The sequence below is a fragment of the Eublepharis macularius genome, chromosome 13, assembly GCF_028583425.1.
Source record: "Eublepharis macularius isolate TG4126 chromosome 13, MPM_Emac_v1.0, whole genome shotgun sequence".
In the NCBI taxonomy this organism is placed as follows: Eukaryota; Metazoa; Chordata; class Lepidosauria; order Squamata; family Eublepharidae; genus Eublepharis; species Eublepharis macularius.
Genome location: NC_072802.1, coordinates 18,892,077 through 18,916,653, shown reverse-complemented (window position 1 = coordinate 18,916,653; position 24,577 = coordinate 18,892,077). Strand labels below are relative to the sequence as shown.

The 24,577-nt window shown below is 43.5% G+C and overlaps 1 protein-coding gene across 1 annotated transcript in view; it reads right to left on the bottom strand.

The window, feature by feature from the left end:
* The window catches only part of LOC129340916 (sodium/hydrogen exchanger 2-like), a 48,967-nt gene extending 28,590 nt beyond the window's left edge, over nt 1-20,377 (bottom strand). Inside the window, exons 1-7 of the mRNA XM_054995813.1 lie at nt 20,354-20,377; nt 18,901-18,973; nt 13,233-13,313; nt 4,616-5,079; nt 3,090-3,340; nt 2,209-2,426; nt 808-1,004 (exon numbers count right to left, since the gene is read on the bottom strand). Of these exons, the coding sequence (XP_054851788.1) occupies nt 808-1,004; nt 2,209-2,426; nt 3,090-3,340; nt 4,616-5,079; nt 13,233-13,313; nt 18,901-18,973; nt 20,354-20,377 (1,308 nt within the window). The remainder of the gene's footprint in view (nt 1-807; nt 1,005-2,208; nt 2,427-3,089; nt 3,341-4,615; nt 5,080-13,232; nt 13,314-18,900; nt 18,974-20,353) is intronic.
* Between the last annotated feature and the right edge of the window lie 4,200 nt (nt 20,378-24,577).

Genomic DNA, 24,577 nt, shown 5'->3' with positions numbered 1-24,577 from the left:
ACACATGTTGGGAGATGCAATGATAGCCGGGAAGGCAGAGCCAACAGCAGGGCAAAGGCTTTGCTATACACGGGAGCTGTGTGAAGGGGCTGTGAAATGCCTGAAGGGAAATTTCAGCCCATTTCCCTCTCCAGGTCCAAGCTCGGCTCTGGAAGGCAGCTCCAGCCCATTTCCATTCCTCGGTGCCCTCTGGTTGCAATCCCACACAGTTTTAGACTAGAGAGTTGAAGCTGACAGAGCCTTCCAGGAGGCAAAGATGAAATTAACAAACTCGCTGAGGAGTGATCTCTGCCAGCTCTGTCTTTTTAAACTACACTTCCCAGCTAACATTGCATCTCCCTACACTTGATGAACACACAATGAGGTGTCTCATGTAGGAAGACTCTCTGTGTGTTCACCCTCACCAAATGTGACTCTGGGAGCCAATTTTCAACTAACAGGAGATTTGTGGGATTTGTAGGCATGTTTTTAAGGTGATTTATACTGTAGCTCATTGATGAGATGGAGCAGGGAGAGGCAAGGGTACAAATCTACAAGATAACTTTTCAAAAATCTAGGTATACCACTTCAAAAAGTCTGCACATTGGATTGGTTCCAACCAGTTTTTCTGCAGGTGAAGAAGGAAGGGGGTCCTCTTTAAGCATCCAAAAAGGCTATGCTGATACTCATGGGAGATGCATAGACAAATGCCATGTGGGACGAGGGATTCATTGCTAAGGGAAATTGGGCAAGATTGAGTAACCAACCCCTTCTAAAAACAATAAAGCTTCTACCCAAAGGAGGAGAATAATTATCACCTGTATTTACCTGTATGAACACAGTGAAGAGGATAACTACTGTTGTGGCTGCAATGAAGAGCTTCTTTCTCGGCAAGTTTGGGAGCAAGAAAACAAGAGAGAAGCAGATGGCACCTCGAAGTCCACCATATGCAATAATGAACTGGTCCTTCGAGGTCACAGTATTCATGTGTGATCGATTTATGATGAACGTCAGCACAAGAACTCCTAAAAGAAGTGAAGAAGGATGGCAAATTATGGGGAATGAAGGAAAATTAAATCAGCAGTCTTAAAGAAAAAATAAGCCCTACCATGGTGTGCTTGCCTACATATGAATATTTCATTTATTATTTATTGCAGAGGGGAAACTCCCCTCTGTCTGGAGATCAGGGGGCGGGGCCACTGGCCATGTGACCGTTTTCACCGAGGGCAATTTAAACTTTAAAAAACTCCCGTCTTGTTCCAGCTGACCCAAAGTGACGTCATTGTGAGGTCTTCAAGGCAAGAGATTAACAGAGGTGGTTTGCCATTACCTGGCTCTGCAACCCTAGTTTTTACTGGAGGTCTCCCATCCAATTACTATCCAAGGTCAACCCTGCTTAGCTTCTGAAATCAGACAGATCAGGCTTGCCTGGGCTATCCGGGCCTTGAGTTCCACCACCTCTTTTCCCAGAAAAAAAGCCCTGATTGTAGTCATACCATAAAACCCTAACCCAGCATATTGTCTGGTTATGCCCTCATGAAACAGATGGGAAATCACTTTAATTAAAAGACTTTAGTCTTCTGCTAAAAAACCAGGGAGGCAGCAGAGGAACCTCAAGAGAAAAGGCATTCCAAAGATGCGGAGCCACCACCAAGAAACTCTGTCTCTGGGTTATCATTTCTGAGGGTTCAACAGCAGCACAATGTATTTACCTGGATTAACACAGGTAAACAAGATCTAGATATAGCCTTGGCATGTAAGTCCCTACAAATATTTGTTCCCCTAGAAAGGATTCAACTGAAATATCAGGCGGAATAATCATGCTCCCCTAAGACTCGAATGCTGACTGTTTAATAGTTTTTTTTACAGAAGTGTGAAATTGCCAGTGAAGCTTATCCCACAGTGTAAAACAGTGTTTCTAAAAAGCAGGAAAATATTAGCATAATTTTAATCTGCATCATGCAGGTCAGTTAGCCTTCAGCTTGGAGGGTGAACATTTATTTATTTATTTTTCAAAAAATTTTATTGGATGGGTTAACAAACATAAACATGGTAATCGTTATCATTTTCCACCCCATTACATTTTCCCCATCCTTTCCCCACTCCCTTATCTAGTGACTCCCAACAGTTTTCCATACCCAACTAAGGGTGAACATTTATTTTTTATTTATTTATGTATCTATTTATTTGGCAACTTGCCCAAAGGAGATCTTTCCCCGTTCTTAATACCTAGTGCTCTCCAAAGAAGGCAGAAAACGACGGTGAAGCAAATGTACGGCCAGCTCCATTCATGGTTGTCACCGATGGTGGAGACGCCGAGGAAGATAAATATGAGGGTGTCGCTGACGCTGCTCCACATTTTCATGAAATATTTAATGGTTGTGTGGGACTTCAGAGAGATGTTGGCCTCCACATAACGCTTCATGCCCATCGCACAAGCAATGATTCTGAAAGAGAAAAGAAGGCCATGCAGTGCAGTACTTTGTGGTTCGGGGAGGGGGTCTTTTTAGTAATACAGGAAGATTAAAGAGAATAGGCTGGATCCTCAGTTATGACACTGTGAACGTCACATCTGGGCGCACAAGTGTAAGAAACTCATTTGGGACTTTCATTCCAGTATCTGGGCATTAAGCATGGGGCATTAAGCATGGGGACACAGACTAGAATCACCAGATGTGCATTGCAGTTCCTGTTTACACATTATTCAAGATGGATCACAAATCTCCTGCAACTGTGAGTCTTTCAGTCGTCAGCGGCTACCTGGGGCTTTGCAACTCACAACTGAAAAAATGAGCAAGCTTAGAAAAGGCAAAACATCTCAGCTATAAGTCCCATTTCTTTGTCTATCCGAGCCTCAGATTATTATGTGATAATGATTGTGTTTGAATAAATGTACGTCTTCATTTCTGCCTAATTATACAGACCCTAGGAATGTGATTTTTTTTGTCCCTGAGCTAATTTTCCAAAGCTTTTATACTTTGTTTGCCTCAGTAAACAATTTTTTTTCTCCTGCATAATCTTGGTGCAGATACCTTCTCAATCCTTGCATCTTAGGCCCAGTTCTATGGAGCATTAAGATAGCTGCCTTAATTATCCTCTAATTTACTTACGCCACAATACCCGAGAGGTGGAACATTTCTGCTGTGAGATAAGAGAGGTAGCTGTAGAGGAAGACGAAAAGGGGCTCGATCACGCGGATGTTCTTGGTGAAGCGCGTGGTAAAGGCAGCTATCATGCCAAAGAGGAGGCCAACTAAAACTCCACCTATCCCAACCACAAAAAATTTCCCAATTCCTGCAAACGCATCCACCATTTTGATAGATGGCATTTCAGCATAGGATCGAAACAGCTTGTACAAAACCTGGAAAACAAACAGCAATGAAAAAAAATGAAGACCAGGAAAGAAGTCATTACCAGGCATGACCACAATGTGGCAGGATATGTGAGAAATTCAGACTCTCTTTTTGAATTTTATTCCTGCTTGGGCCTTTATCAATGAGTTCCCCTTGTTAACAACCAGTGAAGTATAGCAGTTTAGAGAATAAGGTGTGAAGTCTTGCCGCACAGGGCTGTTCTAAGGACTACTATGGGAAACACTTTGAACACCTTCAAAAATGTTACTCACAGACCAAGTAAATGTGATCTTGTGGTGAGAGCCTTAGTCTAGGATTAGAAACCCAAATTCAAAGCCATAAAGCTCACTGAATGACCTTGCTTAGTCACTTATTCTCAGCTTCACCTACATCATAGGAACGTAAATTGATGAGAGAACTTTGCATGTTTCGCTGAACTCCTTGTAGACAGATAAACAATTGATAGTTAGATATTAAAATATAACAGGCAGAGATTTTTTTCCCTTCAGTAACCCCCTTCCCCATGTTCGATTTCTATACATTGTGTAGCTATTCAGAGTTTAGGTGCCCAGCCAGATAAAAGGGGATTTATGTAGGATTGCCAGGACCCCCTGGCAACCAGTGGGAGGTGAGGGTTACTTGTGGCATTATGCCTACAGCTAGGGTTGCCAGCTCCAAGTTGGGAAATTCCTGGAGATCTAGGGGGTGAAACCTGGAGAAACCTGGAGAAAGGGGTTTGGGGAGGGAAAGGACCTTGGCATGGCATAATTCCATAGAGTCCACCCCCCAAAGTAGCCATTTTCTCCTGGTGAACTGATCCCTGTGGCCTGGAGACCAGTTGTAATTCCGGGAGATCTCCAGCCACTACCTGGAGGCTGATAACCCTACCTACAGCCCTGGCTGATGATATCACTTGCAGCACATTTTTTCTATGTTTTGGGGCAACTGTTAAAGAACTGTCCCTGGTGCAATGCCATCGCTTCTGGGTCGCACAGGAAATGACATCATTGGCCAGGGACATGGGTGCGCAAAAGTTCGTTTCTCTGGCCTGCCTCTTTGGACCAATCAGCAGGTGATTGGCAGGCAGAGGTATGAATTGCTAGGAGATTGCCTGCCATTGGCAGGCACCTCCAAACAGGGCTCCTCTGGTAGATGAAAACTACTAGCCACAACTGTAACTCACCCAGAAAGAACTTTCTCTGCCTAAGACCTTAGAGAGGCCAATGTTTTAATTCCGTATCAAGCAGCTTCATAAATTAAAGCCCTCAAGAAAATGTACTCACAACTGTCACAGCATCATTGAGGAGAGATTCTCCGAAAACCAAAATATGAAGCTTTTCATTGACATGTATCTCTTCAAACACCGACAGCACAGCGACGGGGTCCACAGCAGCAATCAGGCTACTAAACCAGAGATTGTGGAGTAGTGATATATCATGCAGCTGGAAGATTTCCACTTGGCATATCCCATACAGTGAGAAGCCAATGCCAAAGACGTTCCATATCGTTCCCACCACAGCATACAAGAGGATTGTCCCAATGTTCTCGAAGAAAGGGCGACTCGGCATGAAATAGCCTGCATCCAGGACAATGGGCGGCAGGAGGTAGAGGAAGAAGATATCACTGTCCATGACCGGAGGGGACTTGTCGTTTAGTCCGTAGATGATCCCTCCCATGATCAGCCCTACAAAGATCAACAGGCAGCTTTCGGGTACCACTGAGGGTAGTTTTTCAAACAGATGGAAACCTGCCAAGGCCAAAAGTCAACACTGTTATAAGAACATAAGTGGTGCCCTATTGGATCAGACCAATGGTCCATCTAGCCCAGTGCGCTGTTTTACACTGGGGCCAGCCAGTTGCCCTGGAGGACCAACAACGCATAGAGGCCGTCCACTGATGTTGCCTCCTAGCACTGGTATTCTAAGGTTTACTGCCTCTGAACGTGGAGGCTCTCTTTAGTCATCCTGGCTAGTAGACCTCTCCTCAATGAATCTGTTCCATCCCCTTTTTAAGTCATCTATACTACAGGCCATCACTGTATTCACAATTTCAGTACTTAAATGAAGAAGTGCTTCCTTTCGTCCATCCTGAATCTATTGCCCATCAATTTGATTGGATGCCCTTGAATTTAAGTATTATGACAGAGGCAGAAAAGGTTCTCCCTGTCCACTTTCTCCACCCCATGCATAACAGTACCAATCTCTATCGCGCACCCTTTTCATTGTCTTTTTTCTCAACAGAAAAACCTCAGCCTCTTCGGACTCCTCATTGGAATGGTGTTCCAATCACCGTAACCACCTTCTGAAAGAATGCAACACCTGAATCCTACCAGACCCATAAGAACGGCATAAGCAGGAGGTCCCAAGTTCAAATTTCGCCTCAAAGGGCCTAACTACACATTGCGTTTTCCCCACGTTTTCTTAGGGTTGCTTTGAGCAATGTGTTCTGGAGTTCCATTCTTCCCAGAGGCATGCTAACCTGACTCAGATCAAGACTGCAGCATGTGGGGAAAGGGGGATTAGTACTCCCCGCACCATTTTCGCAACCTGAAACAGCCCTTACGGAACTGCTGTTTTCCCTCCTGTGTAAATGGCATACCCGCATCTTAATCCATCTAAAAGTTTGTCCCCCTCCCCGCAATCCCCTGTGTTCTAACAGCAGTTCTAAGTTCCAACAGAACAGTGGCACTAGTAAAACCTGCCTGGAGTGGGTTTTCAAATAGTAGCCTTTCGTGAACCATAACCAGGGCTCATTTTGAGGGGGAACACACAGGAATGCAGTTCCGGCAGTTCCCCAAAGAGGTCACATGTCAGGTGGCCCCACCCACCTGCCTCAGCCATTTTGGGCCGATTTTGGCCTGGATTGGGACCAAAACGGCCTGGATTGGGCCTCTGACAAGTGGTGGATCACTCTCCCACTCAGCAGCAACCAGATCCTGACCATTTTGTGTCCCTTTTCAGCCATTTTAAGCTCCTTTTTGCCATTTTGGGCCCAATTTCGGTCCTGAATGGCCAGGATTGGGTCCAAAAGAGCCAGAATAGGTGATGTCAGGGGTTTGTGGCCTATGCAAATCAGTTATATGAATGACACACTTCCGGTGATGGCAAGAGGCATGGCATATGCTAATGAGTTATGCTAATGAATTATGCTAATGAGATCCTCCAGCTCTTTTTCTACAAATGACCCCTGACCATAACAAACCATTTTGCTGGGTTATGGCAGCAAGGGGTGCCATTCTGTGCAGGCTAAGCCTACGACCTTGGGTGTTGTTTCACCTTTTTCTTGTGCAAAGTTCCCAATATTTAACCTTTTACTTAGATTAATAGAAAACCACAGAAACATTTAGAAAAATTAAACTTTAGGTTTCTTTTTAATTTTAATGAAAATATAGTTGTAATTATTTCATGTAAATGTGTGCATGTATCTTTAAATGCTTGGTGTGAGATCGGTGAAGAGTGGGGGGTGAAGGAGAGGGATGAGTGAGTGAGATGATTGCTTGATGACTGAGAGGGTGGGTGGAGTGAAGGCAGTTTAGACTGAGAGAGAGAGAGAGCAAAATTTGAGTCAGAAGAAGGCAGGCTGGCTGTGTGCTGCCTGAGTATGTTGAAGTATTTATGAGAGAAATATAACCTGTGTGGAACCTGAACTGAGCATGTTTGTGAAAGGACACTCAGTCAGGGAAAGAGAGGTCGGCTGTGTGCTGCCTGAGGAGTTTTAAGCATTTCTGTGAGAGAAATATTGAGTCTAGAGAAAGCAGGCAAGCTGTGTGCAGCCTGAATAACTTTAAGCACGTCTGTGAGAAATATTGAGTCAGAGAAAGGGGCTGTGTGTGAAGCCTTAGAAGAGATCTGTATGAATGAGTTTAATGAAGTAACTTTAAGAACCGAGAACTACTTTTAGGAAACCAATACGCTTCTTGAAAAAATAAAAGGGTTTTTTTTTGTTATATCCCAGAGTAGCTGTCATTGCTATATCCCATTCCTATCCTCAGGGCCACATAGAATCACAAAGGAGCCTGACGCTTAGGCATGTTTCTAAAGGGAAACCTTAAATAAAATGTCATGGAATATAATATTCCTGATGGCAGCAAACTACCCAGAGGGTGTTAAGGGAAAGATTAAAGGAAAAAAACTACCCAAGAAAAAGTAAGGGTCGTAACAAGTGGAGGCTTAGTGGTGGGATTTCAAACATCCTGAGGAGGAGAAAATATTTTAAGTGGGATATAATAGCCTGGGAGGAGGGAACATTCTAAGAGAAAGGCATTCTGAAGGGACAGATAGCCAAAGAGACAGAGTGTTCAGTTAAATTCTGTGAGGAATACAGAACTGTTATAAAGGAAAGACACAGAAGAACTAGTAGGATTTATGAGAACATAATCTGCTGGATTTTAGTAAAATTGTAGCAGGAAATACAAGTAAAAGAGAGAAAACGGCAGAGTTTATAGGGATGAAAAAGGAGGCTCTGATTCAGAAGTGTAATGAGTTAAATTTACCTCATGAGGGGAAAAGTGTAGAAGAACTGAGAGTTATACTGATACAAAGCAGTGTGGAGCCTAGCAGAACTGCAGAGGAGAGAAACCTTGAGGGAATGTACAACCCTAGTCCAGAATATTTAGAGTTTTTGAGGGAACAAAAACAGTTTGAGATGGGAAAGTGGAATGAACAAAAGCAGCTTGAAAAGGAAAAGTTGAAAGTTGAAGCAGAACAAAAACAGCTTGAATGGGGAAAATTGAAGCAGAACTTAGAACTCGAAAAATAGAACAAAAACAGTTTGAAAGGGAAGCTGAAATAGAATAAAAACAGCTTGAGAGGGAAAAGTGGAAAGAGTTCAAGAGATGGAAAGACAAACCAGTTTGGAAGCAGAAAGATTACAATTAGAAAGAGAGAGACTTAAGAATGGGGACAAAAAGGAGGGAAACTCTGAACCCAGAGCTGATTTACCTCGAGTTACCCCAAAAGATTTTATGGTGTATGTGTCAGGAGAAGATCCACAAATTTTCCTGTCCACTTTTGAAAGATTTGCTCAGAACTGGGGGATACCAGAGACCCAATATATGAAGTATTTACCCAGCTTAATTAGAGGGGAATTAGCTGAGATCTACAACACATTTCCCTCAGATAAACCTGTTGTTTATGCTGAATACAAACAGGCAGTATATGACAGATTTAGGCTAGGTGCTGATTACTTCAGAAAGAAGTTTAGAAGCCTTGTACCTCAGAAAGAGAAGTCATTTAAGTCTTTTAGTGCCAAACTGACAAACTATTTTGATAAGTGGATTTCAAAAGACTATTCTTATAAACCAGAGTTTAAACCAAGTAAAGGACAAGAGGGGGAAAGCAAAGGAACATATGAGAGAGCTGAGATTATAAAAAGTAAGGATAAAAATATAGAAAGAAACCAAGATGGATACTGGAATGATTGAAGATGTTTTGTATGTGGTCTGAAAGGGCATTTAGCTTACAAATGTCTAAAGAACCAACCCAAGCAAACAATGCTTGAGCATGTAAGGAAGGTCACTAGAACTGATTCAGATGATCAGCATGAAGAAGCTACTAGAGACCCGAAAAACTCAACAAACTCAAATGAAACCTCCAGTAAACCCCTCACCTCTGCAGGAGTATACCATATACCCTGCAGCTGTGGACAAGTTTACATCGGGACCACAAAGCGTAGCATCCAGACAAGAATAAAAGAACATGAAAGACACTGCAGACTTGGACAACCTGAAAAATCAGCAGTGGCTGAACATAGCCTAACTCAAACAGGGCACAGTATCTTATTCCAGGACACCAAAATACTGGACAACACTTCCAACTACTTTGTCAGACTGCACAGGGAAGCCATTGAAATTCACAAGCATAAGCAAAACTTCAACAGGAAAGAAGAAACCTTAAGAATGAACAGAGCATGGTTTCCAGTTCTGAAAAACACCAGGCTAACAAAACACTCTACACCCGACAATAGCCCTGCAGAGAAGATTAGCACATCAAGCACCAATCCATATGCAAAAGAACATCCTCAGGATACAGTGAAGCCTCCCGCCATTAGCATTCCACACCCTGGGAAACTCTTACAGGATGACTGAGCTCAACCCCACCCCTCCTGAGTAGATACAAATGACCTGCCAACACCTTTTCCACACTGTGACACTGAGAGATCTCTGTCTTTTGGTGCTACACCTCTGAAGATGCCAGCCACAGCTGCTGGCGAAACGTCAGGAACTACAATGCCAAGACCACGGCAATACAGCCCGGAAAACCCACAACAACCATCGTTCTCCGGCCGTGAAAGCCTTCGACAATACATCAAGAAATAGACTGTTTAGAAAAGAACAGAATATTGATAGAGAAACAACCAGAAGAAGCAAACAACGACCTAGTAGACAAGGCCAAAGCCGAGATGACCTCAGCCCAGCTGTGAAACATCCCAGAGAGTAAGCTGATACCCAAGCAGAGGAGGAATGCAGGATAAAGAAACGCAAGACTTTAAACCAAAAACCACAAGAAGAGTGAGAAATGGACTTAACCGGAACTGCAGAGACAATAAAACATTCCCTAAGCCAGAGGAAGCTGCACACAACTCTTCTGAAAAAGACATGTGTTCCGCTTAAGGACAAGGGGAGGGGATTTGTAATGATTTCAAGTAAATGTGTGCATGTGTCTTTAAATGCTTGGTGTGAGATCGGTGAAGAGTGGGGGGTGAAGGAGAGGGATGAGTGAGTGATATGATTGGTTGATGACTGAGAGGGTGGGCAGAGTGAATGCAGTTTAGACTGAGAGAGAGAGAGAGAGAGAGCAAAGTTTGAGTCAGAAGAAGGCAGGCTGGCTGTGTGCTGCCTGAGTATGTTGAAGTATTTATGAGAGAAATATAACCTGTGTGGAACCTGAACTGAGCATGTTTGTGAAAGGACACTCAGTCAGGGAAAGAGAGGTCAGCTGTGTGCTGCCTGAGGAGTTTTAAGCATTTCTGTGAGAGAAATATTGAGTCTAGAGAAAGCAGGCAAGCTGTGTGCAGCCTGAATAACTTTAAGCACGTCTGTGAGAAATATTGAGTCAGAGAAAGAGGCTAACTGTGTGTGAAGCCTTAGAAGAGATCTGTATGAATGAGTTTAAATGAAGTAACTTTAAGAGAACTACTTTTATGAAACCGATGCGCTTCTTGAAAAAATACGTGGGTTTTTTTGTTATATCCCAGAGTAGCTGTCATTGCTATAACCTATTCCTATCCTCAGAGCCACATAGAACCACGAAGGAGCCTGACGCTTAGGCATGTTTCTAAAGGGAAACCTTAAATAAAATATCTTGGAATATTCCTGGTGGCAGCAAACTACCCAGAGGGTGTAAGGGAAAGATTAAAGGCAAAATCTACCCTAGCGAAAGTAAAGGGACGTAACAATAGTCATAATCTTGTATCATCAGAGGGGGCCTATCTTTTTCTTGAATTAGATTTCCATCCCTGCATGGAGAGAGAGTCTACTGCTCAAAAAAAGATCACAACCCACACCGGGAATAGCGTTGCCATATGTTGACAGCAATCTAAGCAGGGGCGATTTTTGTTATCATTTATCTGCATGCCTGGGAAATCTTCATTTGTTAAATGTCTATTTCTCAGGAGGACATTTAAGACAAAAAAGCTAGTCCAGTAATATAATATAATATAATATAATATAATATAATATAATATAATATAATATAATATAATATAATATAATATAATATAATATAATATAATATAATATATAGTGCAGTGCAGTGCAGTGCAACGTAACATAATAGTTTGTGTCTGGGTGTGTAGGCAGGGTAGGCAACCCCATCTGAGCACACCCGAGGTCTTTGGATCCCAGCCAGTGTGTCTAAAAAGCTACCAGCATTTACATTGTCATTAAATACCTTGATGGCAATATGGCTAGCTCAGCATCATCTTTTCAAGGGTTGAGACTTTTCAGCGTGTTTTTTTTTTTAAAGCTCTGTTGATTGTCCATGTTTCCAGCAAGCTTTCAAGGGCTCATAATCAAAGAAAGGCTTATTAATTATAAAAGATTCCATTTTTAACACATGCTGATCATTCATGCCTCAAATGAGCGGAAAATGTCAATACAACCTTCTGAAAGCCACCCTTGGTACATCTGGCCAAGGCGGACAGCTAATTTGCGCATCTGAATAATGGATAAGAAAAATCTTTGCAGCCTCATTGGAAAGACAGGGCTATTTTATGACTCTGAAAGGGAAGATATGGCAATGGAAGAGGGTGGCTTTTAAGTGCAATGATTAGGGCCCCCTGTGTACTCACAGAGTGGCAGCTTCAAAGGCTTACATGGTAACTCTAGTACTTGATCTAGCACTTTCTTCTGGTCCCCATCTCAGCACTCCTTTTTTTTCTGTCTGAACTTCTTGAGATACCTTTTTAAAATGAGCTAGTAGATGGATCTTCAGGGTACAGCTCTTCCCCCACCCCCCAGGGCCGTCAAAGCTGAGCAGGGAACGGGTACATCCCCGCTCATGCACAGCAGGAGGTATACAGTCTAATAAACTGCTACTGCCCATCCTAAGCATGTCAATCAATACTGAGACTGAAGAGCCCTGGGTTCCATAGGAAAAAAGTAAGCGTTCTGATTCTGAACCAGTTCTTGGACAGCTAGGATTTTCTTGTGTTATCTTTAACCCAAAGAACAAATGCTATCATGGCTTATTATAAATCTACAGCCGGAGCTCTTTTCACTTTCCTGGGGTATTGCCTTTCTCAGCAGTGGAAGTAGAATGACACCTTTCACAACGACAACATTGTTTGCCGTTGTAAACCAACGCAGAGTATTTGCAAAATCCCTAGAATGCTGTACCCTTCCCATAGCAGCGCTAGCAACAGCCAACCTTGCCAGCTTTTTTGCAAGGATAAGAGAAAATGTCAAATGAGCATTTAAAGAAATGTGCCCTTTTAAAAAAGTATTTTTCAGACTGCAGCCTGCCTTTTGATTCAAAAGATCATAAGGAGGCCCACATGTAACAACAACAACGGATTCATATAGTATAATAGCACACATAAAATTTAAAGAAGCATCAGAAAAAATTCTGATAATCATGTTTAATAATTACACACAGTACAGGGCTTTAAAAGCGGCTTCTAAAATTAAGCCTGGCTTAGCTCAGAAGAGAAGAGAGGGTATCCAGTTGGGCATTTTACAGAATATTTGCTTTAGATCAACCTAGCCATCCCACCTCCAGCACAAGGTCCACAAGAGCATAAGAAGAGTGTGGCAAGATCGGATCAAATGTCCATCTCAGTCCAACAGAGAAAGAAGCCTTTGGAAAGCTTTGAAACGTGGCACAAAGCCAACAGCCTTCCCTTTGTGGCTTGTCTCCAGCATTTAGTGGTACACTGTCTCAGAATATCATGGCTTTAGTTTTACTGATTGTACAATAGTAAAGAGTCCAGTATGGTTCCATGTATCTGACGAAGAGAGCTGTAACTCTCAAAAGCTTATGCAACAATAAAGTTGGCTAGTCTTAAAGGTGCAACTGGACTCTTTACCATTTTGCAACTACAGACTAACACGGCTAACTCCACTGATGGTACAGTTTGCTTTCCAAGTGATCTAGAAATAATAATGGTTACAATGAAAACTATTATTGATTTGAAAACCCTTATCTATTGAAAATATTTATTGGCCAACCCTCCATGAAAAAATGCCCAATGTGGTTGTGGCTCCCAATCTTCCAAACAAGATATAAAAATTAAAACACAGCTGTCAACAACTGTAAAAGCTATAGAATAAAAAGAGAAACTATACAAAGTAGCTGATGTGGACTCATCATCCATGAAATGTATATTGCCCCAAGCCACCCTTTAGAAATTGCACCATCCACTGGAGTCCCTGTCTCTGGAGCAGCAAAGATTGGAGCATACCTATTTTAGCCAGAGATGCCAGCATGATCCACAAGGTTATTTCGAATGGCACCTGGACATGCTGGTAGTCCAGGGAGAAGAAGACCGGGTGGGCTGCAGAGTCATTCCCCTGGCTTTGCTCCAGGTCAATATCCTCAAGAGACTCCAGCATCACAGAGCCCTCGAATGCAGCCACTACTGGCAGGGCCAGGAGAAGGGGAGTGGAAGGTCCCAGAGCAGCCTGCCTTCCAAAGTTCGGCCTCTCCATTTGCCTGTTGCAGCTGCCTCTGCCTGGGGAAGTTTGTGGCTGGCTGCAGCCCAGCTTTTAGCAGCTTCTGCTGTAGATAATGCACCCTGCCGGCTGCTCTATAAGGGTTGCTCTAAATTATGTGAGTGGGTGTGCAAAGGGAAAACCGCTGCGTGATACCATGGACTGACTCCCCACTGGACATAAAATGCATCCTGCATTTGAAACAACCTCAGTCCTAATAATCTAGATATTTATTCCAGGGATTAATTCCAGTCATCTGGAGCCATTATTTTCATTCTCAAAGAAGACTCTAAATGATTGGGAGGCAGGTCAAGATGGGATCTCCTTGCAGGCTCCATCCCAAATGCCCTCCACTTCAGACTTCAAGAGACATCCAGACTAGCCAGTTCACACTTGTGTGACAGACAACACCTGATGACTGCAGCAGCATGGAGGTGCAGCTTGCCTGTGTGAATGCATTCGCCTTCCAGGAACAAATGTCAATATCCCTTCCATCATTTCAAACGCAGCGCTTTTCCATTCAGACATTCCGTGCCAACCTTCAAGGCAGAGATATCGGCGCATGGCCTGTCCCCAGACTACTCTAACAACAGTTGAATATCTGAAACAGTATTATCGATCCCATTATATCATAGGAACTGTAATTATTTTGTTGTTGTTTTTAAACCTGCCTTGCCTTTGGACCATAATTACAGCTCCTTACATTACCTTAAACTTTTACCTCAGGAGGGCTCTGGTCACACAACCAACACTCCTGTCTTTCTACACACAGAGAGAGCTTCAGGTGTTCCCTGCTTTACCCAGGATGCCTGGAACACCTTCTCTTTGGCGTTTGAATCCCATTGCTAATACCATGTTTGGCCATGTTTATGTGACCTATATATTGCTGCTTCCCAAAAAGGATTTTGCTGCCATTAAAGTTTTTTGCTTTAGATCTCTTCTGTTTAACTGGTATTTTAGGAAAGCTTGTTATAGACAGTGGTGTGACAGAAGGGTTAGTACATGGGGGGTGGCTGTGAAGTAAAAAAAAAAGGATACTTTTTTGTTTAATTAAAAATAGAATTTACTTAAGTACATAAGCATGATGATTGCTGAGTACTGATTTTTGAATAGGTTTATAAGCTTGATGGTTTCAAAATAGCCATATAATCTTAAAGGTATATTCACAGGCCCAGTCAGAAAGACTAATTTCTCCACACAGATCTTCACTAACAGAACAAACACTCCTCTCCGACATAGATTCACACAGCTTGCCTGAATTAAATAAATAAATGGACACAGACTGACTCAGGCTCGCACGGAGTTTGCCCTGTGTGTGAAACCTAGACAGAATTTCTCAGAACTCCACACAGATACACTGAACTTGACAGAATAAACACTTTTCTCTCAGCACTCTGACTAAAAACTGCACCTCCCTCTGCCCCAGAGGGCACAGCCACCATCTAGTCACAGCACACTCCATTCACCTATCAAGCGCCCTTCCTTCTTACTTCAGAGAACTGCATTTAAAACCACAGTAACCAATAGTCAAAACCTCTATATTAACCAGCAGAAATAAAACACACAAATTTATTTACATGCAAAAAATTATAAGCATGGTGTATCTTCAGCTGAAAGACATTTGGACTATATAGAGGGGGGAAAGGCCATGAAATTCAAGGGAGACACTCTGTACCGTAGATGTTTCTTGGTGTATTCTCAAGCAGGGCATGATGTAAGTAATGGTTGTCCTCTACTTAGGTTGCCAGCCTAGAGGAATTAAAACTTATCTCCGGACTACAGAGATCACATCAGTTCCCTGGGAGAAAATGACAATTTTGGAACACAGAAACATGTCATCTCATCCGCATGGGGCTCCCTCATCTTCCCAAAATCCTCCACCTCTGAATCTCCAGGAATTTCCAAACCAGGCATTGGCAACCCTATCTCTATTGTTTGTCTCAGGCAACCGGTAAGTCCAAGATATCCTTCTATGATTTCAAAGTTTTCTTTAGGCAAATTTTGGGTGTCCCAAATTTTGTGTTTCTTATTTAGCTTTGTGTGCTGAATTGGGTCAATCTTTGATTGAGACAAGGGCATGGATTACTACCTTTAAATTTTGGCTCAAAATTTTAGAGCCGCGCCTTCTAGTCTATGAACCCATTTGAAAAGGGATCAATATTCCTGGGCGTGGTCAGCGGGCATACTGAGTAAATTTAAGCATATGAGACTGACAGTGGATGCCTTATTTATGTCTGATGAGGCCTATATCCTTAATTGTGTTAAGCAGCATTTACTAGATGGGGAGCAACAGAAATTATTTCCAGCCCAACCTTTTGTTTGCTCCTCAGATGCGTTAGGAGTGACTACGTATGTTGACAGAATTCCGCAGTACTTTTATGATCTTGAGACCCCCGGCTGTCATAGGGCCTTTACGTTGGCCAGGCTAAATGCCTTTCCCTCCAGTGTCCTTCAGGGGAGATACCAGTGAGTCCCCTTTTCAGGAAGACATTGTGTGGATCCAACTGCCCAGATACCATCCACCATATAATGTTGGAATGCCATTTATATGATAAGTTGCAAAGAATGCTGTTTGAGAGGCTGCCAATACATATTGAACACCAGAACAATCTATCTTTTTATCATTTTCTGGTGAAGGATAATGATACAGTGATTTCTAGAATGGTTAAGGAGTTTTTAGTGGGTATGCTTAAGATTCATACAAGCTTTGTATAAATATATTGCCTTCTGATATTTTATGTAATTTTATAGTGACTTGTTTGTTGTCTTAGATCCTTGTATGCCATTAAAGGTATTTGATTTGAATTTCAAAGGTTCCATTATTAAGTACTGTGAAAACACAAGAGGCTAAATGTAAAATATTCCCAACTATAGGAGAAACATCAGTGATACTATAAAGCCCCACTAAGATACACAATCCAAGAATCAATGCAAAAATGCAATCCCGGCACTTAAATGTACAGCAGTCTCACCCCCACCAAGTTAAAAACATACAACGTAAAAAAAAGCAACTGTAAAAATAACCTGGACAGTTGGCCCAGGCTAAGCAATGCATCTTTCAGAGCAGGCCCCTCCTGGGACTCAATGCAGACATCACCATTCTCCCAAAGGCCAACAAGGAGAGATCCGACTGGGCTTTTTTGCTGGGCGTAGCAATGTCTGGTGTACAAAGACAAGGAGAAGAAGATCCTACCCTACAGGAGGCAGCAAGGATTCGCCAGATAGGGATGTGAGGACAGCATCTCTTTTTTCTATTGAGGGTCATTTTCTTGACCTGTCTCCAGCTTGGTACTCTCAGGCAATATCCCGCTGCTTCTCCGGACTCTCTCTCTTAGCCAGCTCGATCGCTAGATGCCTGTCTCTATCTCTCCTCTTTACTATCAAGTATGTTACTCTTTAAACAGTACCGGGTGGCTATCGCTGTGTTTGGCACTCTGCCAACAATTTTGAGGGCAGCTGGGCAAAGAATCCCAAAGGTGTGGTTGTGTTAGTTTGTGGCAGCAAAAATAAGCAGGACTTTTCTGCTACCTTAAAGACTAGGAGCATTTTATTTCGGCATATGCTTTTGTGGACTCAAACCCACTTCTTCCAACAGATCCTCGCTATGTAGTCAATTTATATAGGAAATTTTGTAAGGGGGCAGGGGGGACCAGTAGGGTTCAAGGGATCTTGAATGGCAGGAAGGTGAAATGTATGGGGGTAATAACTATAATGGATAAGAAGTTACAGGAGTTGTTAAAATGACCACAGTTATATGTATGCGCCATCAACTCACAACTGATTTATGGTGAGCCCGGCAAGAAGCTTTCGAGGCAAGCAGAAAGCAGAGGTGGTTTGCCATTGCCTTCCTCTACAGAGTCTTCTTTGGAGGTCTCCTAACCAGTACTAACCCTGCTTAGTTTCCAAAATCTGATGAGATCGGGCTATATTGAACCTTCCCTCCTGATCACAATTATGATGAGATTGAAATCCTAAATTTGCATTCATCCAAATTCCCATTCATCTCTAAACGAATGAATATTACAACCACTTGTAACAATGAAGCCTGTAAATTATGCATTGCATAAAGATCTTCTCTTAATAGTGAATTTCATGTCTGCCAGTTTCATTTAGTAGTTTCAGAAAATATTGTAAATAAGTAAGTAAATAAATAATCTCTATTTGTCCTCCCATAATTTTACACACTGCTGTCACATCCGCTCTTTCTGCTTTATTTCTTCTCTTAGAATGCAGCTCTGGTGCCTTTGCCATTTTACAGTTGTAAATATAATGCCATCTGTGCCAATGATTCTTTTCAAATGTAGACTAGAAGAGGCCCATCAGAAGATTACAAAGCTTTGGTGAAGCCAAGCAGGTACAGATCTGGCCATGAAAGGTGCTGGGACCCCTAAGCTTGCCTCCTCTTATTCCATGGGCCAAGCTACAAGTGATGAATGACACTTGAACGGCAAGTGAACAGACTCACATGTATTCCTCCCTGTTCACTGGCGCTCCATGTTCACTAGCTTGGCTCCGTGACAAATGAAAGGCAGGGAATGAGTGCAGGGTCTCCTTTAATTTGTGATTTCTAACATAGCTCACAAAAAGCTTTGCTCCATCAACCACCAGAAGTTTTCAGCGTGCTGATCTGAGATCATGCACTGTGTCATTCCCTTTTGGGGAGTCACTAGCAGATGCATTCACGACATGGAGACCTAATGCTCAGCACCAGTCTCCTCTGTGAAGTCAGTAATGTGAGGTCAGAGATTCCATAGGGCACAGCTAATGAAAATACGGAGCCCCCAGGCTGCAATTGCACAAAACAAAAAAAATCAATGGCCCCAATTTTGCTCAGGCTTCCTAAATGATGCCAAACATGAGCTAAGGGCAAACTAGTGATCGGTTTTCCTTCTCTAAATCAAACCAAACAAAGACTCCAAACCTGCCTTTCTTCACTACCAGCAAGCCACCTCTCCTTTTTAATTTTAGCACACAGTAGATAAATCATCAGAAGCCCTTATTAAGCAAAGTCCTTTTCTTTTCGGTTTCCTTTCTGCTAACTTTTAAAATTGCAAATATCTAAAGGCATCTCTTGGATGAGCATTGAAAGCTAGAATATACTTTATTGAATGAGCACTGATGGCCAGTGGCTACTAGCTAGTAACCATACACACACTACTTGGGTAGGAGTGAAGAAAAAGAGTTTGGCAGTATAAGTGGAGCCTATGAAGGAGAGATGTGTCTAAGGGGCTGTGGCTTCAGGAGGGGCGTTGCTCAGTGGTAGAGCATCTGTTTGGCATGCAAAAGTTCAGAGACACCTCCAGTTAAAAGGACCATGTAGGAGGAGATAACAAAGATCTCTGCCTGAGACCTTGGAGAGCTGCTGATGGTCAGAGTTGACACGGCTGGCCTAAAAAGACCAATGGTCTGACTCTGTAAGAGGAAGCTTCTTGGGTTCAAGTTCTGTGGCTGGCAGCAAAAGGGAGCTTGGGGCAGGGTGGGAATCCAAGAACTTGTTTTTAGGAGGGTGAGAATGATTGGTGCAGAGATTAGAATGCCAGAAAAAAATCTGGGAGACCTGAGCTGAAATACCCAGCCTGCTGTACAACTGGCTGGGTGACCTTGGGCCAGTCACCTTTACCTAACCTACCTCGCAGGGTTGTTGTGGGGATGATATGGGGAAGAACTAAATAAACAGATGCTGCTGTAAAGTTAGCACTGTGTGCCTGCTTGCTTCCTCATATTAAATCTGACTGTTACTGACACTCCGGGTGTGCTGACCCCTGCGATTTCCCTAAATGCGGGAAACTAGACTGCATAATTTGTGGTATCTCCATCAGATCAGGCAACTTGCCCCTTACCTGACACCCCAGGACCTGGCTACAGTGACCCATGCAACAGTCACCTCCAGGCTAGATTACTGTAACTCACTCTACGCTGGGCTACCCCTGGGCCTGATCCGGAAACTATAACTGGTCCAGAATGCAGCGGCGCAGGTCCTGACTGGTATATCCTACCAGTCACATAGCACACCTGTCCTGCGCCAGCTGCACTGGCTTTCGGTTGAGTTCCGGATCAGGTTCAAGGTGTTGATTCTTACCTTTAAAGCCCTGAGCAGGTTAGGACCTGCATATCTTCGGGACCGCCTCTCCTTGTATGTTCCCCAGAGACCGCTTCGATCAGAGGATAAATGTTTACTGGTGGTTCCCAGCCCTAAGGAAGCCCGCCTCGCTTCAACCAGGGCCAGGGTCTTTTCAGTCCTGGCCCCAGCCTGGTGGAACGCTCTGTCAATGGAGACCCGGGCCCAGCGGGACATATTATCGTTCCGCCAGGCCTGTAAGACAGAGCTGTTCCGCCAGGCATTCGGTGATTGAAGGGGGCTTTGCCATGTCGGCCTCCCACCTTTGGGGTGGGGGTGGGGTTCTCCCCACCACTGCACCTTAATGTATTTGGTTAATTTATTTTATTATTGTTTATTGTATGTTGATTTTAGAATTATTCTTGTTTTTATTGATTTTAACTTGTTCACCGCCCAGAGCCCCTGAGGATGGGCAGTTTATAAATCGAATAATAATAATAATAATATTGCCAACTGGCCTCCTCACTGGTTTTGGGTGCTTTGGGTGTTTATATGGTTTTATTGGATTACTATACACACACATTCACACGCTTTATTTTAAATGTTTTTAACACTGAAATGTTTTCATGTTTGATATTCACTGCCTTGAGGATCCTATTTGGGCAGAAAGGTAATATAGAAATATTTTAAATAAATAGATAGATATTACCAAAAAGATGAGCCCCGTGGTGCAGAATGGTAAGCTGCAGTACTGCAGCCCAAGCTCTGCTGAGTTCGATCCTGGCGGGAGCTGGGTTCAAGTAGCCGGCTCACGGTTGACTCAACCTGGGTACTCATTTTACCAACGTTCCTGGGGGTGAAGTGTGGATGACTGGGGAAGGCAATGGCAAACCACCCTGTAACAAAAAGTCTGCCAAGAAAACATTGTGATGCGACATCCCCCCATGGGTCAGTAATGACTCGGTGCTTGCACAGGGGGACTACCTTTACCTTTATTACAAAAATATGTAATCAGTCCTTCCAAGGAAATGGATATTAGCAGGACATCCTATGCAACATGACTGAGGGTCCCACAATGATAAAAGGACCTACCTGATCTTAGCCTGCTGGTCCAGCTTGCCAGTCCAGTGTTATCTGATCATGTAGACTGCAGCATTCCAGAGTCTCTGGCAAGGCTTCTTTATACCCTGAATGCCTGAAGGCCAAGATGCTCATTGCAGTGAGGATCTGTGGACCTTAGAATCACAGAGTTGGAACGAACCCCAAGGGTCATCTAGTCTAACCTGCCAATGCAGGAAATTCACAGCTACATCCCCCACTCTCTCAGTGACCCGTGCTCAATAGCCAGAGAAAGGCAAAAAGCCTCCAGGACTCCTGCAGGAAACTTTCTTCTTGATGCCAAAGTGGTGATTGGCGTTACGTGGGGCACAGAAGAAAGGGTCACACAAGAGCCAAACACTGGCTCATCCCTTTCTGCCCTCCCTCTCACAATCTTCCTAAGTTCATACAGAGCCATAGAAAAAGCTTGGCTGGCAGATGGCCATCTAGCCTCTCTTAAAAACTTCCAAAGGAAACCCACCACCTCCTGAGGAAGGCTGTTCCACTGAGGAACCACTCTAACCATTAGGAGGTTCTTCCTACTGTTTAGCCCAAACGACTTTTTGTTTAATTTTAACTTGTTGGTTCTGGTCCAATCCTCTGGGACAACAGAATACAACTCCTCCCCATCTACTAAAGTGATACCTTTTCTTCATGTGATCAGGACATTTTTGAAAATGTATTTTATTTATGTTATTCACAGTACACCTTCTTAACATCATGAGGGCAAATGTGACCACTTATAATCAGGCACTCAAATGGATAAGTTAACACTCTAGTCCAGGCTCCAATCTAGGAGTTCCAAGACTAGGACTGTTTTGAGACAGAAGCTGTTCCCAAAACAAGCTACAGGGAGGCAGCCCAGAACCAATGTTTAGATCAGCAACACCACATGCCATCTTGTAGGGCTTCCGCACGCCTCTGGAGTGCGGAGCTGTGTGATTTGGGGTGATCCAAAGATTGTTTTTGGTCACAGAGGGCCCAAATTCCCCCAGTTCCTTATTCATGGGAATGTCTGATAGAAGGTTCTGGGAGGCAGGCCAAATAGGAGGCCTCAGCTCCAGAACCAGAGACTGGATCAGCACCAGCACACATCCTCTTGCAGTTCAGGGCTTTGTGATTTAGGGTGATCCAAACATTATTTGGGGGTGTAGAGGCCTCTTAGTTTCCTAGTTCCTTATTCACAGCAAAGTCTAATACAAGGTTCTGGGAGAAAGGTGAAATAGTAGGCCTCAGCTACAGAAGTAGAGACTGGATCAGAACCAGCACATGTCCTCTTGTAGGGGACCGTCTCTGGAGTTCAGGGCTGTGTGATTTGGGGTGATCCAAACATTATTTGGGGGTGTAGAGGCCTCTTAGTTTCCCAGTTCCTTATTCACAGCAAAGTCTAATACAAGGTTCTGGGAGAAAGGTGAAATAGTAGGCCTCAGCTACAGAAGTAGAGACTGGATCAGAACCAGCACATGTCCTCTTGTAGGGGACAGTCTCTGGAGCTCAGGGCTGTGTGATTTAGGGTGATCCAAAGATTATTTGGGGGTGCAGAGGCCTCTTATGTTTCCCAGTTCCTTATTTGCAGCAATGTCTAATGCAAGGTTCTGGGAGAAAGGTGAAATAGTAGTCCTCAGCTCCAGAAATAGAGACTGGATCAGAACTAGCACATGTCCTCTTCTAGGGGACAGTCTCTGGAGTTCAAGGCTGTGTGATTTGGGGTGATCCAAAGCTTTTTCTGCTGCAACTGCCGCCCCTTTCTTCTTATTGAATTGTTCTCGGGGAACCCTATTTTGAAGGTGTTAACTCAAGATCTGGGTTTTGTAGGATGACCCAGTATAGGTCCACATAGAGGGCCGAGTCTGCTGAATCTGGAGGTAATATGTGCCCCTCCAAACTTCATTTTGGGGTTCAGAGCTTTTCAATTTCCCTACAGTATTTTTCTTTGGCTTTGCGAGTAAGGAACTAGGAACTGCAAATAAGGAACTGGGAACTGGGAACCAACTTCAGCTTCATCTTATACAGATATGTGAAGACATAACCTCCATGATGAAGTCCTAATGTGAATCAGGCCCACCCACGCCAGGGAATTAATGTCCAGGCATAGAACTCACAAGCCGGTGAAATGTTTAAGAGCGTTGTACTAGAACCTGGGAGACCCATTGCATTTCCCTTTTTAGCTGATGCATCGCACTGCTTACTCGTATTCAGTGCACGGTCTACTATAGCCTCTAGATCCTTTTCACATGTACTACTAACAAGACTCACCTTTCCTGTAATTAAACATTTAAATTTGTTCCTACCTAAATGCAGAACTTTACTTTCTTCTCCATATAAATTCATTTTGTTAGTTTTAGGCCAGTTTTCTGCTAACATGCAGTTTAGCTTTGAAGAGTAACAAGTGTGACAGGTAAAGAAGATATTTTTAATTCTATCCCTACACACATACCTAGGTGTGTAGGTAGTATTGCCAGCCTCCAGGTAGTGGCTGGAGATCCCCTGGAATTACAACTCGTCTCCAGGCCACAGAGATCAGTTCACCTGGAGAAAATAGCTACTTTTGGAGGTGGACTCTATGGAATTATGCCATGCCAAGGTCCTTTCCCTCCTCAAACCTCACTTTCTCCAGGTTTCTCCGGGTTTTAACCACCACCACCCCAGATCTCCAGGAATTTCCCAACTTGGAGCTGGCAACCCTATGTGTAGGGGTATCCAGGCAGTAGATAATATTTAAAAAATATGGCAAGTGGTTCTCCAGTGGCAAGAGAACAACATTTCTGGGGCTGCTTTTCTTAATTTTCTGCACAGATTTGTGCCAAGGTCCAAAAGTGTGCTGGCTGGGCTATTGTTTTTTGAGTGGGGTGGGTGGGTTTCAACTTGGAGTGTGCATTTCATGGTGTGCCAAGAAGATCAAGGTCTTTGCATTCTCACCATTTTGTAGTCAGAGAGAGGTCTAATGTCCAATGTGGCCTGCATACTTCTCCCACACCATAGTGGCCACTGTGCAACTTACTCAATATGGCTTCCTTCATATATAGGCACAGTGCTGAGGAGGCACGTTGATAGTCTTGAAGATCTGGCAATCATGTGGAGCAGGGGAGTAGGGATAGCCCACTTATGCTATCTAACTTATGCTCCTAACTTGTGGAGAGTTAGTGCACTCCAGGATAGCTGAATCATGTTTTTGAGCCACAGACCACGAATAAGTGAGATCACTAGCCATGAATTAGCAAATGGTGAATGTCTCCTATAGTTGAGCTAGAACGTTTGTCTCCCACCTCTAAAAATTAAACATTGATAAAAGCTCAGCTCTGACTGCTATGTGTTGTATTAAAAGCTGAGCAGATGGATCTTAGAGTATTTTCTTTTTTTGTAAAGAGTCTGGTAGCACCTTAAAGACTAACCAACTTTATTGTAGCATCAGCTTTTGAGAACCACAGCTCTCTTCTTCAGATGCATGGAGGGTATGAAAAAACTGGCCAGAGATATATAGGTGGTGAGGGAAAGGAGGAGCGGGTGCTGGAGGTGAGGGCCATATAAATGCAAATCAGTCACAAAAGTCATGGAAGAGGTGGAGTGTGCAATCCAGGCCGGTTGTGACCCCTGCTGTTCCAGGCTGGGTGTGACCCCTTCAGCAACGGAGAGAAGGGGTCAAACCCAGCCTGGATTGCGCACTCCACCTCTTTACTATTTTGCCTAACTACAGACTAACAAGGCTAACTCCTCTGGTTCTTTTTTTGTGACATCTTAAAAGTCTAACCTTTCATTCTGGGACTTCTGTCCATCATTATATTGTAAGGAGAGGGGCTGTGAGGTGTCCTTCTATGGCAGAGGACCTACCTCTGGCAACCCTCTCTTTTTGCCCCCTCTCCTTTGGGTGGTGGGAGAAATGTTTATAAAATGGCCACTGAAGTATGGAAGTGAAGTCTACATGACCAGATCCCCCCAGAA